General features: G+C 40.1%; 1 protein-coding gene across 2 annotated transcripts; it reads left to right on the top strand.

Annotated features, from left to right (window-relative positions):
* Nucleotides 1–3,928: 3,928 nt before the first annotated feature.
* Nucleotides 3,929–8,061, top strand: LOC121759329 (cyclin-H1-1-like). Of its 2 annotated transcripts, XM_042154872.1 has the most exons (15): nucleotides 3,929–4,070; nucleotides 4,352–4,420; nucleotides 4,510–4,575; nucleotides 4,670–4,720; nucleotides 5,457–5,535; nucleotides 5,678–5,796; nucleotides 5,865–5,938; nucleotides 6,185–6,305; nucleotides 6,387–6,455; nucleotides 6,529–6,570; nucleotides 6,868–6,945; nucleotides 7,138–7,196; nucleotides 7,273–7,357; nucleotides 7,458–7,546; nucleotides 7,629–8,061. In XM_042154872.1, the coding sequence occupies exons 3-15, from the start codon at nucleotides 4,516–4,518 to the stop codon at nucleotides 7,684–7,686; spliced, it is 984 nt and encodes a 327-aa protein (XP_042010806.1). In that variant the 5' UTR covers nucleotides 3,929–4,070; nucleotides 4,352–4,420; nucleotides 4,510–4,515; the 3' UTR covers nucleotides 7,687–8,061. The 2 variants fall into 2 exon arrangements, with proteins under 2 accessions (XP_042010806.1, XP_042010807.1); XM_042154873.1 differs by lacking the exons at nucleotides 3,929–4,070; nucleotides 4,352–4,420 and having other exon boundaries at nucleotides 5,437–5,535.
* Nucleotides 8,062–13,947: the final 5,886 nt, after the last annotated feature.

The raw sequence follows: 13,947 nt of genomic DNA, 5'->3' as shown, positions 1-13,947 counted from the left end.
GTTCTAAGAAAAAAAAAAAAAGAAAAAGAAAAAGACGACCTCCAAATTCACAAAAGTCGAGGTCTTTACAAAAAAAAAAAAAAAAAAAAAAATAAGTTGATGAAATAAAGATAGAGCTTCTATATTTGTTTGATGTAATCTTGTTTAGAATAGATCTCGAGTTTGGGGGAGTGCGAGTTTGGTTGTAATATTTTGATGTTCGATCTTTGGAAGGAAGTTGTAGGAGGGAAGATTTTGGCACTCAAATGTGTAGCCTTTGAGCTCACTATCCATACTTATCCTACCTCGTCCCTAGCCCCATTACAACCTTGAAATAAGACCTTGGACCTTATCGTTGATGCTTGTGGATGTTGTGTAAAGAACTTGGTAGAGTTAAAGAGGTTCGATTTGAAATCTGCGAGTCTATGTGATTAGTAGTGCTTGATGAGTCAATGATGACGGTTTGAGTTGTTTGATCGTATGCTCGGACTTACTTTGAAGTGCATCTTGACTTGAAGTTCTAGGGGGATGAGTGATTGTTCTTGAGAGTGGGAAATCTCGATTGGAAATGTCGGGGGTTTAGATCTTGTCACTCACGTCCCTACTTGATTCTTGTTGATGAAAATCTCTTTGCGGGTTAGACTTGGTTGAGTTTTTGTGCTTAAAATGTATCTTGCTCGGGGCGAGCAAGAGCTTAAGTTTGGGGGTATTTGATGCGAAGCATATTTCCTATACTTTTCCCCCGTAGACTAAACATTTCTATGTTAATTATAACTCACCAAGTCGTGCTTTGAGTGTAGTTTTGGGAGTTAGAAGCTGGAAATTCGTCGGAAATGCACAGCTGAGAAGGCTTTCGGAATCCAGAGACTTTGCCCGGTCGGGCGATTTTCATATTGCAAAACGCCCGGTCGGGCGTTTTCAGTTACGCATGAGGAGTCCAGAGAGTTCGCCCGGTCGGGCGTTTCTATCTTTTGATTTCGCCCGGTCGGGCGTTTCGGAGCGTCAACCGCAATTTGGCAGTTCTCTCTGCAGTTGATGGGAGCATTAATGATGGAAGAAAATAGTGAAAAGGAAGAAAAAGGTGTCAGGGAGAAAAAAGGCAGTTGTGGGAGAGAGAAAAAGGTGGGAGAGAGAGAGTGATGTGGGGCGTGGCAGAATTAATTAGAGGGGGTTGAGGTGTCAGGTGGAGTTGACGTTTTTGGAGGGACGAAATTGGAGAGGAAAAAAGAAGGAAGAAAGGAGGATTCCACGTCCAATCTTCATCACCTCGGAGAAGGACTATCACCGGCCATCGAAGAACACCATTAACTTTACGGTTTTTCTTCTTTAGCATGTGTGGCTAATTTGTCTTCATTGCTCCTAACGCTAGTAGGATGAATTTATTGTAGAGATTATATATTTATTCATTTGCTTTGGTTTTCGTCTATGGTTCGGATTTTATTTATGCTATGTTTGATGCATCAAATGTAGTATATTAATTGCCTCTTTCTAATGTCTCTTTAACTTGGAAATTGGATGAAAACTTAGATGAAGAACTTGTTGATTTTATCTTGTTCAGAGATAAATGTACAAGTGAATATTGATGTAAAAAAGTCTTCGAAGTTGAATTAATACTTACTACGCTTCCGTGGGAGTTTAGTTTGATGAGAAGATGTTATGTGTTAAGTGTTCAGCTAACCATAATATTTGTTGGATTTGAGAAGTTAGTCTAATATTTACCGCGCTTCCGCAGGAATATTAGTCTAACGAGTAGGTACTTTTGGCTATGTGTTCAGCTAGCATTAGTACTATAATTCTTTAAGTATGTTCAGTACTTTTAGAGTGTAAAATTGATCATCGTTCTCATTAGCTTATGAATGTGAATATAAAATCAATATAATAGTGATTCATCCGAATGTTGTTAGGAGCAATGTATTTATCTCTCGAGTTTCTCCATTTTCGCACTTTAGTTCTTAAATTTAGTTTATTAATCTTGTCAATTCTTATTAAATAATCTACGCCTCCCTGTGGTTCGACACTCTTTTACTACAACTGCATCTGTACTCTTGCAGAAAGTTGTAATTTTAGAGCTAATTTATTAAGCTTGTGTGTTCTTAATCCATTAATATAAAAGCTCGAAAAATACACATCACCTCATCCTTTCACAAATTGTTTCCACAAGCTTATCGTAGGAAATACTTTCATCCAACATAATGAATCCTTTTGCAAAAGGAGGATCATATGAAATAACTGGTCCGGGAATTATCTTTCCACCCCAATATAAATTGACACACCACGTTATACTATCTACATTAATGTAAAACACAAATATTGGTAAAAAAATATTTCTATTAAGTACACTACAATATATACTATCATAACAACCTATCAAATATTGGTAAAAAATTAGATATACTACAACATATAATACCATAACAATTGGTCAAAATATTTCTATTAATTACACTAAAATATATAATACCATAACAATCCATCAAATAATTATATAAATTACACTACAATATATACTATCATAACAATTCATCAAATATTGGTAGACTAATGTTTGGAAGAATGAGTCAAAATTAGATATACTAACCGATCGGGAGGACTAATGTTTGGAAGAATGAGCCAAAATCGAAATCTACACGCTTAAATCCACCACCGGGTCGACCCAAGCAAGGGAAGGGTTTTCGCGTTTTCCGCCTTGGGAAGGGTTTTCGCGTTTTGGGGAGGGAAAGTGTTTAGGGTTCACGATTTTGGGGGAGATCAGGGGGAAATATGGTTCAACAGAAACACGCTGACCAGGTTGGCGTGTTTATGTTAAACACGCCAATTCCATAGGCTTTTTTTTTAACTTAAACACGCCAATTCCATAGGCGTCTATAACTATTAAACACACCAACTTTGTTAGCGTGTTATCATGTAATACGCTAACCTAGTTGGCGTGTTTTAACTTAACTGTATTTGGAGAAAATACGAGTGAAATACGACGGCATTGTAAAACGTCAACTCTGTTGGCGTGTTTACTTATAGACACACCAGTACCATTGGCGTTTTACTTATAGACACGCCAATTTCATTGGCGTTACCATATATGAAATAGATAAGAAAATGGGTACATTTTCATTATTTTAGTGGCAAATTCACCTAGAAACCCGATTTTCCCCTGTTCCTTCCTAGTGGAAACGTTTCTTATGCTATCTGTTTCTGCTTTAAAAGCATTCATGTTGTTATAATCGACAATGTCACTGTAATTAATGTTAATATCGTCGTCTCTATTCTTTGAACTGTCGATTATAACAATATGATTGCTTTTAAAGCAGAAACAGATAGCGTGTTTAAGAAAAAAAATTGTGAGGTGGATGGATGAAAAAAGAATAAAATAGAACATAACTAAAAGAGAAAAAAATGTATTGGATTTTGTTAAAAATATATAGAAATGACTTCATAGAACATATAAAAAGGCAAAATAACTCAACTAGTATAGAACAGACTGACAACAATTAATGAAAATTAATTAAGCAATAAAAAGATTGTATTTTTATTTTGTATGGAAGATGAGATTAGTGTGGTTAAAAGTGGAATAAATGGTTCTATATGGTTTAGCTAATATTAAAAAGAAAGAAAGATGGATTTTTTAGCCATCTCAAACTATTTACATTAAACTAAAATACATTCTTCAGTACATGTCACATCAAATAGTAACAATTTACCCAAAACTCATACTAAAAAGAATATTCCATATTCCGTAATACTTTGTCAATCTTCCCTACATATTAATTTAAATCACACATTAACCCCACGTCACTTTTTTAATAATTTATATATATTAAATACCATACTACATATAATATAAAAAATTAGTGTTTTAAAATTAATTATAATTAATTAAAAATAAATAAAATTATGTTAAAATTGAAAAAAAGTAAAATATGCTCGATTAAAAGTGTAGAGATATCCGCGTCCATTTAACTTGAAGCCCAATTAAATAATCCAATTTTAAGACTGAAAAACAGGCGCCCACTTCCATCGTCTTCTTCGATGCGATTTCTTCCCCAATCTCTGCAACTACATTGTTCAAGCACTGATGGCCTTTTCTCCATATACAGGTAATCATCTTCAAATAGAAATAAAAAGGAAGGGTGTAATTGCAATTTTAAAAAGAAATAAAAAGCAGATTTGCGTTTTGCTACCGTACTACTCCATCTTTGGGTAGATACTGTTCAAAAACGCAAAAAAAAGTACAATATGGAATGGGTTGTGGAGTATGATTGGAGCTCATTTCAACTGCGAAGATGGGGTTATGGAGTATGGTTGGAGTCTATTTTCAAATTCAATTGGAAGGAGTGAAACTGAGTGATGAACTGCTACAAGCTCGATGTAAATGCAGGTTTCTGACTTTGCTGAAACGCGAATTTGAAGTAGCTCCTGAATTCTGCAATTTTTTTGTAGTAAAAAGGTGAAAAACCATTATCACTTTTGAGTTTCGTTCACAATGCATTTCATTTTAAACGGTGTGAAAATTGATTATTGTTATTGGTAATACAGAGATTAATGGCAGATTTTGCGACTTCGACACACAGAGCGAAGTGGATATTCACGCCTCAGGCTCTTGTAATGATTATTCCCTTACCACTTTGTTGAGTGCTTGAGAAAATTGAAAGATATTTGTACTGTTTGATATGAACCGTTTTGTCTGATTTGGCAGAAGGAAAAATACAAGGAAGCTAATAAACGAGCTAAGCAAGCACTTGAGAAGGTATACTTGTTCTGTTCCACTTGAGAGACTTTGAACATTAGTGCTCTTCTTTCAGGGTTTATGGTTCAGGTATTGGCCAATATGGGGAATGAGATGTGAATTGGAAATGGATTTGTAGGGATTAGAAATTGTAGTTTTGGGACCAGATAATATGCAGATAAGCTGGTCTAGATATTCTGCGGGAAGCAATGTATGTTTTATTGTTTTGTTCGGTATTTTAAACATCTACGAGTCATGGATAGTAGATAGCTAGTCTTGCAACCATTATGCATGAGGGTTCTAACCAATTAACTGACAATATTAGTTTCCCGTAGCTTTTCTCAGTAATACCCACTACTCTGGATCCTAGAAATTCTCTTTTGGATTTCATTTCTTGACGAATGTGAATTTGTTAAAGTTAGTTGAATTTGGAGAAGCATAAGCGCCAAAATTATTGTCTGCGAACTAGTTGTAACTTGTCTGACACGAGATTAGTAATTGGTGAGAATCATGAGATGAGATTAGTAGTTGGTCATCTAGATCTGGTGTCCATCAAGTTATCAAACAAGCTGTAAGGAGATTACTTATCTTTTAACATATAATAATAAGGATTAAGGGGAATTTTGGATGTCGACATCCTATTTCTGTCCAATTGTCTGCTCAAATGTTTAAACCTTATTGCAATATTAGTGCTTTTGTGCAATATGACATATTGACATTCGGAAAATGATGCTAAGACTGTGATGTGTGATAAAAGTATGGAGCTACACGGATGGAAGTAGATGTTGATGGATCTTTCTCTTATGCTGAACCACAAACTGATGCAAAGGCTAGTGGTAAGAGTTCAATTTTATTTTTATTGATCTTAGTGGATGGAAATCTGCATTTGTTTATTTTCATTACCGAATGTCATGGATTTGTTTGTTAAATAAAGAGAGCAACTTTGTCATTCCATGTCGTCTTGTTCCTTGTGTTCAGCTGACAAGCATTCACGTCCAAAAGCTCTCAAGATAGAAGAAGAACAACTTTTGCGGGCCTTCTACGAGTTTAAAATCCAAGATGTTTGTGATGCCCTCACGCTTCCACATAAAATTCAGGTCATATGTCTCTGGATATATGCTAAGTAAAGATTATATATTGTAACTTAACGTTTCATGTTGTGCAGGCCACAGCTTTAATCTACTTCAAAAGGTTCTATTTGCAATGGTCCGTGATGGAGCATCATCCAAAGAATATAATGTATTGCTGCTTCTACACACCACTAATCTTTTAGACTAAATATTAGTTAATTTTAAGATCACAGATAATAATTTGTAGTACATGAGAAGCAAGGCACAAATATGATTAATTGTCTCACCCACCTGCCATCAAAACACAAAACTGTCTCAACTATACAAGTGAATATTGCCAGGATATGCATACATGCAAGGTTCTTAGCCTAAGAACTATTGATTATATATAGTTGAGATGCTTTCGGCTTTGCAGGTTAACATGCATATATGCTGCTTGTAAGGCCGAGGAGAACCATGTGTCAGCAGAGCAGCTTGGGATAGGGATCGAACAGGATCATCATATGATTCTTGATAATGAAATGCTGGTTCTTCAGGCATGACCATCACATAGATTTACTGCTTTGAATTTGTTGTATACCTTTTTAATTGATTAATATTGATTTCTGTCACTGCAGAGTCTAGGATTTGACCTCATAGTCTATTCACCATATCGACCACTTCAAGGCTTTATCACTGATATGGAGGTTCTTAATTGCAATTATACATGACAAAATAAAGAGCAAGAGTTATGTATTAAACCGTTTTTTCAATCTGCAGGAGTTTGGTGATGCAAATGAGAGGCAGCCTGAGATTATGAAGGTCCCTTTCTGGTCATACTTGACATGTTAATGATTATTTCTCCTATCCTATGAGCGCTTTTATTCAAAAGTGATTAAAGCATACTCTATTGGTTGAATTACATTGACTTTGTTGTAATCCATCCAGTCCAATATAGTATGACACCAGTCGTGTTAAGTAATGAGTTTATTATTCCAATTAGCATCTCATATACGTGAGTCAAAGGGCAGAAATTCTTAATTTTAACACGAATGTCCCTGGTTTCTTTTCCTGTCCTATTTATGTTTTAACACCTAAACCTATTACTTTTTGCTGCAGAATTTTCATGAATCTGCCAAAGCTGAAGTTGATAGAATTATGCGTACGGAAGCTCCCCTTCTATTCCCACCAGGGCAGGTACAATTCAGAATTAAATTTTCTGATCTTTCTATAGGTCTCTTAGTGTGTGAGCTTATGATACAATATCGAATTGGAGAAAGTTGTAGCTCTGCTTTGTCATTGTACAGTCTGTAACTATGTTGCTTGTCGTTGGTTATGATCACATTTTCATAAATTTTTAAAATCCGTTATATTCTTCTGCATTTGCAGCTAGCATTGGCAGCTGTACGAAGATCTTGTGAGTTGCATAATGCTATCGACTTTGAGAGGTTCAAAAGCCTACAACCCTGAATAAACTATGCAGTGATGAATGTAAATTTATCATTGGAAATGATTCTTTGACAGATACCTGAAAAATGTGCACTATCGGCAGCATCCAGCTCATGGCATTTCAGAGCTCTATCTTAACATGAATGCAATTGATGTGTTGGTAGAGTTTTCCCTTTCTCTGCATTGCATTATCCTAACTGGTAGATATATTCGGCCGCATTCACCTTTTGAGTTGCTTTGGATGTTAATTTATTTTACAGATTAATAAGCTAGAGACCCCTACCTCGAAAGATGTAAAGCACATCGATAGGAAACTTAAATCATGCTTGGATCCAGCTTCACATGAGAAGTACTTATCATAAACTTATCATTTACAACCCCATCTCTCTCTCTCTCTCTCCCCATGTAAAACATGTTGCTTTGTTTGGCAGGAGCAAGAAACGAAAGCACAGATCAAATGAGGGTTCGAGCGAAATGCATGTCATGTAAGGATGTCAACTGTTGAGGATAGGTCTTGCACATCAACATGTTTCAGTTTGTTGCTTGTGCATCATACTGTCTTTTCAATTCTGGGAACTGTGGTCTTACCGACAACAGCCGAAGTCGATACACAATGCTAGCGTGAAGTCTAGAGTTGTATTAAGGGAGGAGGGTGATTCTGTGATGCTCATAGTCCCATTCAAGTATGGGCATTCTTCAATTTTCTTGTCGCCAAATATTGGCTAGCATTCACAACTTTGCATTGAGAAGATGAGCATGTGATTTCAGGTTAAAAATATTTGTTTTTTGTGTACATGTAAAAAAGGTGCATGTATTCCATCAATTTGAATTGCTATAGAAGTATCAAACAAAGTTGAGCGCTTAGCAGTGAAGTCAATACCCATTCTGAATCATATATAATAATATGATATAGGAGCTGGCGAGGCAATCAAATGTTAATATTTTATTTTTCTTGTAGTAGTTTTCTATTGAATAAGATATCATGATTTACAAAAGGAGTAGTTCATTAAGATTTTACTCTGTGTCCGTCTGTATGTATAAGTACAGACATATACAACAAATTATCAAAACTAATCAAAGAGAATACTGCATTCCCATTTGCACAAATTGTCACCAATTTTCATTTGTATTGATAGAAAACATCCAAAAGCATTGTACCATGAGCAGGAAAGTCCCGATTATCTTGATAAATTGTGCAACATACCAACATAGTTTTAAGGATTCTTGGACCACCCCTTTGTAATGCTTAACTTGTTTGTCGCCTGTTGCTTGCGGGTGCACTCTGGTTAGCTCTGTGATGAGGCCGCAAATTTCTGATGTTAGTAAATGCAAGTAAAAATACGGATCACGACACAAAGGATTACGTGGTTCGATTTACTGAAGTAAATCTACGTCCACGGGAAGAAAAGAGGGCAGAGTTGTATTGCTTGATCTGGGATTACAGCTTACAATACACTTGCTATATAATCTATTTTGTCTCTAGAGAACGAAAGAGTCAGTCCCCCCTTCTGTCAGATCTAAGTTCTATTTATATATTGAACTGAGATCGTGGCTTGCGTCACCACCCTAAGTCGTGGAGATCATGGAGGTCATGAGATCCTGCGTGGCCACTAACTAGGCGGTGGCTTACATCATCAGCAATTATGTCGTGGATGTCGTGGAGGGCATGCATGAGTCCGCTATCTCCCAGTTCGGTCGAATACTGAGACCGAACTGCTGAATTATTGCCGAGCAGCTTTTGCCGATCTGAGAGTAGAGCTTGATGCCGACCTGAGAGCAGAGTTTGATTGATTGGCTTTTACCGAGCTGTAGGCTGGGGCCGAACTCTTTGGTTGTGCCGAACTGAACTCTTTAGTCATGCCGGACTGATACTCTTTAGTCATGCCGAACTGATACTCTTGCTTGGGCTTTACTGCTGTTGGGCTTTGTTTAGTACGTACTCCATCACTACCCCCCCCCCCCCCGGAAAGCGAAGTGAATTAGTTCGGCATTCTGAATAAAGGTACGGGGTAAGTTGATGTTTGTCTTCGGTCTTATGAAGTGAACTCTTCTTTGACCGAACTCGTCTTTGGTCTGATGAAATAAACATCTTTGACCGGACTCGTCTTTGGTCTGATGAAATAAACATCTTTGACCGGACTAAGCTTGTGTCCTAATTTGGCGAGTGTTATCGCTCGGATCGGACTTTCCGTTGTCCTAATTTGGGGATCGGACTTTCCCTTGTCCTAATTCGGCGAGTTTTATCGCGTGGATCGGACTTTCCCTTGTCCTAATTCAGGCAAGTTTTATCGCGAGAATCGGACTTATGTTGCAGTTCGTTTCAGACGAAGTGCTTGTTTAAGCTGAATTGTGGTCTTGTATCCTCTGTAGAAGCTTTGACTCACAATCGTTGGCTTATTGCAGCTCGTTTCAGACGAACTGCTTGTTTAAGCTGAATTGTGGTCTTGTATCCTCTGTAGAAGCTTTGACTCACAATCGTTGGCTTATTGCAGCTCGTTTCAGACGAACTGCTTGTTTAAGCTGAATTGTGGTCTTGTATCTTCTGTAGAAGCTTTGACTCACAATCGTTGGCTTATATATGTTCTAAGAAGGGGATCAGCCTTCGAAGAACAAGATACCTCAGTAACATTTGTAAGAGACGACACACACAGAGACAGACAAAACACACAGACAAAACGCACAGAGACAAATAAAGACCAAGTAAACCAAATAAAGCACATTGACCAAAAAGGACTCAAGACTGACTGACCGGACTGTCTCTTACAAATGGAACTTTTTGAGGTTGGAAATGTGCCATGTTCGGGGTACCTGTTCTCCTGACATGTGAGCCAATTTGTAAGACCCTTTGCCGAGGACTTCTGACACCCGATACGGACCTTCCCATGTGGGTTCGAGCTTGCCCAGCTTTTCTGCTCGGCTTACTTCGTTGTTTCTCAGGACGAGATCTCCCACTTGAAATTGCAGCTTCTTCACCCTTTGGTTGTAATACCGGGCTACTTGCTCCTTGTACTTGGCTGCTTTTATGCATGCCAATTCTCTTCTTTCTTCGGCAAGATCTAGCTCGGCTCTCAGTCCGTCGTCATTCATTTCTGAGGAGAAATTTAGAGTTCGGGGACTGGGTACGCCGATCTCCACCGGAATCACGGCTTCAGTGCCGTACACCAGACTGTACGGAGTTTCACCGTTGGAGGTTGTGGGTGTAGTTCGGTAGGACCATAGGACTTGAGGGAGATTTTCTACCCATTGTCCTTTGGCTTGTTCTAACCGAGCTTTTAACCCTTTCACCAGGATACGATTTGTTACCTCCGTTTGTCCGTTTGCTTGTGGATGAGAGACCGAAGTGAACCGCTGTTGAATATTCAGCTCTTGGCACCAATTCTTGAACGTCTTGTCGGTGAACTGAGTCCCGTTATCCGAGATGAGGATGTGGGGTATGCCAAATCGGCACACTATGTTCTTCCAGACGAAATCCAATGCCTTCGAGCTTGTTATCGTAGCTAATGGTTCAGCTTCCACCCACTTCGTAAAGTAGTCCACGGCAACGATTAGGAATTTCATTTGCCGAGGAGCTTGAGGAAGTGGTCCCACTATGTCTATGCCCCATTGCATGAAAGGCCAAGGGCTTTGCATAGTGGATAGATCGGTCTGCGGCATCCTTGGGATATTGGCATGGATTTGGCACTTCGGGCATGTCTTGACGAGCTGCACTGCTTCTTGCACCAAGGTTGGCCAATAATATCCCCATCTTAGAACTTTTTTAGCTAAAGCTCTAGCTCCGATGTGGCTGCCGCATGATCCTTCATGAACTTCTCTGAGGATGTAGTCCGTCTCTTCTGGTCCTACGCACCGCAATAACGGCTGGAGGTAAGACTTTCTAAAGAGGACTCCTTCATGAAGTTCGTACCGAAGTGCTCGGCACGTGATCTTCCGAGCTTCTCTCTTATCCTCGGGCAATTGTCCTTGATCCAGATACTGCAAGATCGGCGTCATCCAGTTCGGCGAGCTGGATACTGAATGTACCTCGGCTTCATCAATGCTTCGATGCATTAGTTCTTCCGCCTTTGAGCTCGGATCTGAGGCCAACTTACTTAAGGTATCTGCTCGGCTATTTTCCGCTCTGGGAACGCGGATTATCCGAAAATAGGAGAAACTTCGGCTGATGCTTTGCGCTTTGTCCAAATACTTCTTCATTCTCTCGTCACGAGCTTCACTTGTACCCAACATGTGATTTACTATGACTTGGGAATCACAATGGACTTTGAGAGATTTGACAAGCAGACTTTGCGCTAACTGGAGTCCGGTAAGGAGGGCTTCGTACTCGGCTTCATTATTAGTAGTGGGGAATAGGAACCGAAGTGAGTAGGTTACCTCGTGTCCGTTGGGAGCGATGAGTAAAATACCGGCTCCACTTCCCATCTTGTTTGAAGCTCCATCTATGAATCCGCTCCAGCAGTCTGGCGGCTCTACTTCGGATTCCAAGGGCTGTGCTAGTTCGGCATTGGCAGACTTTTTCTGTTCGGCAATGACAGGGATTGCTTGATCGAACTTGGCCTCTGTAAGAAAATCTGCCAAGGCTTGTCCCTTGATGGCTTTCCGAGGTAGGTACTCGATTGAGTGTTCTCCCAGCTCTATGGCCCATTTGGCGATTCTGCCTGATGCTTCTGGCTTGGTCAAAACTTGCCGAAGAGGCAGATCGGTTAAGACGCATACCTTGTGAGCATAGAAGTATGGCCGCAGTCTCCTTGCTGCATTTACTAACGCCAGAGCAATTTTTTCCAGAGGTTGATACCTTGTTTCTGGACCTCTTAATGCTCGGCTTGTAAAGTAGATGGGAAACTGCTTTAGGCCTTCTTCTCGTACAAGCACCGCGCTGATGGTTTGATCTGATGCCGCTAAGTATAAGAATATTACTTCGGCTTCGGTTGGAGCAGAGAGAATAGGAAGCTCGGCTAGATAACTTTTGAGCTCGTCGAAGGCCTTTTTCTGCTCGGCTCCCCACTCGAACTTTGGTGCCTTTTTCAACACCTTGAAGAACGGCAGTTGCTTTTCGGCTGATCGGGAAAGGAATCGACTCAGTGCGGCTAGACATCCGGTTAGCCTTTGCACGTCATGTATGGACTTCGGCATTGCCATGTTCTGAACGACTTGAACTTTTGAGGGGTTTGCCTTGAGTCCGTCCTTTGAAACCCAACAACCCAGAAACTTTCCCGAATCTACCAAAAAGGTACACTTTTGGGGATTAAGTTTGAGGTTGGCTTTCTTGAGCACGTTGAGAGTGGACTTGAGGTTGTGCTCGTACTCCGAAGTGCTTTTGCTTTTGACGACTATATCGTCAACATACACTTCGACCTCCTTTCCAATCAGGTGCCGAAAAAGCTTGTCTACCATCCTTTGATAAGTGGCTCCGGCATTCTTTAAACCGAATGGCATCTTTTTATAAGCGAAAATGCCGAAATCGGTAATGAAAGCTGTTTTCGGAGCGTCACTCTCATCCATCAATACTTGGTGATATCCTTTGTATAAATCAAGAAAACAGAAAATTTCGAAGCCGATCAAAGCTTCTACTTTTTTATCTATATTCGGAAGGGGATAGCAATCTTTAGGACAGTGCTTGTTTAGATCGGTAAAATCTATGCACATCCGCCATCCTCCTCCTTTTTTCTTGATCATCACAGGATTGGCCACCCAAGAAGGATATTTCACCTCGAATAGTACATCCGCTTTTAGTAATTGGCGGACTTCGTCATGGATGACTTGGCTTCTTTCTGCCGCAAAGAGTCTTTGCTTCTGTTTTACTGGCCGGATTGAAGGATCAATATTTAACCGATGAGTGATTACCTCGGGGGGCACTCCGGTCATGTCCAACGAAGACCATGCAAAGACGTCTTTGTACTCCTTGAGGAGCTGAATGGTCTTTTCCCGGAGTAGAGGCGTTCCTGCGAAGCCGATCTGGACCGTTCTGGATGGATCATCTTCGTATAACTGAACGGTCATTGAGTTCGGCTCTGAAGTGACTTCAGTCATCTCGCTTGCCTCTGACTCCGGTTGCTGTGATTGCTATGCTTGATGGTGCCGAACTGATTGCTCGGCACTTTTAAGCGCAATCTGCAGACATTCTTTTGCTCTCTTTTGATCACCTCGGATGACCGCTATCCCACCTTTAGTGGGGATCTTGATGGTGAGGTGATAAGTAGAGCAAACGGCCCGAACTGTGTTGAGCCAGTCTCTTCCCAGGATGATGTTGTACGGGGACCGAGCTTTCACCACAAAGAACTCGATCATCATATTGGAGCTTGTAGGCGCTTTTCCCACCGTGATCGGAAGGCTGATAATACCTTCAGGGCGGGTGTCCTCCTGGGCGAAACTTTTCAAAGGAAGTGGAGCCGGACTGAGCCGAGCTGGATCCACTTCCATTTTATCGAAACATTCTTTAAAAAGAACGCTGACTGACGCTCCTGTATCCACAAATACTCTGTGGATCAGTTTGTTTGCCACTCCGGCTTGAATGACAATAGCGTCTTGGTGAGGAGAGATGGCTGGGACGGGATCGGCATCTGAAAATGTAATCACTTCGTCTTTCTTCAGCCTTTTATGTGTCGGCTCCTCTTGATTGGAACCTCTGCGTTCTGCTTTTAAGGACGACTTAGTCTTCCCGGCAGGGAGAGCATCAATAGTCTGGATTACTCCATCATATTGCGGCTCGTCGTCGTCTTCGGGATCTTCATGCCTTTTCGGATCCTGAGGATTGCA

The sequence above is a fragment of the Salvia splendens genome, chromosome 12 (assembly GCF_004379255.2).
Source record: "Salvia splendens isolate huo1 chromosome 12, SspV2, whole genome shotgun sequence".
NCBI classification, from domain to species: domain Eukaryota; kingdom Viridiplantae; phylum Streptophyta; class Magnoliopsida; order Lamiales; family Lamiaceae; genus Salvia; species Salvia splendens.
Note: the sequence above shows the minus strand (reverse complement) of the source record. Positions and strands in the feature narration are given on the sequence as shown.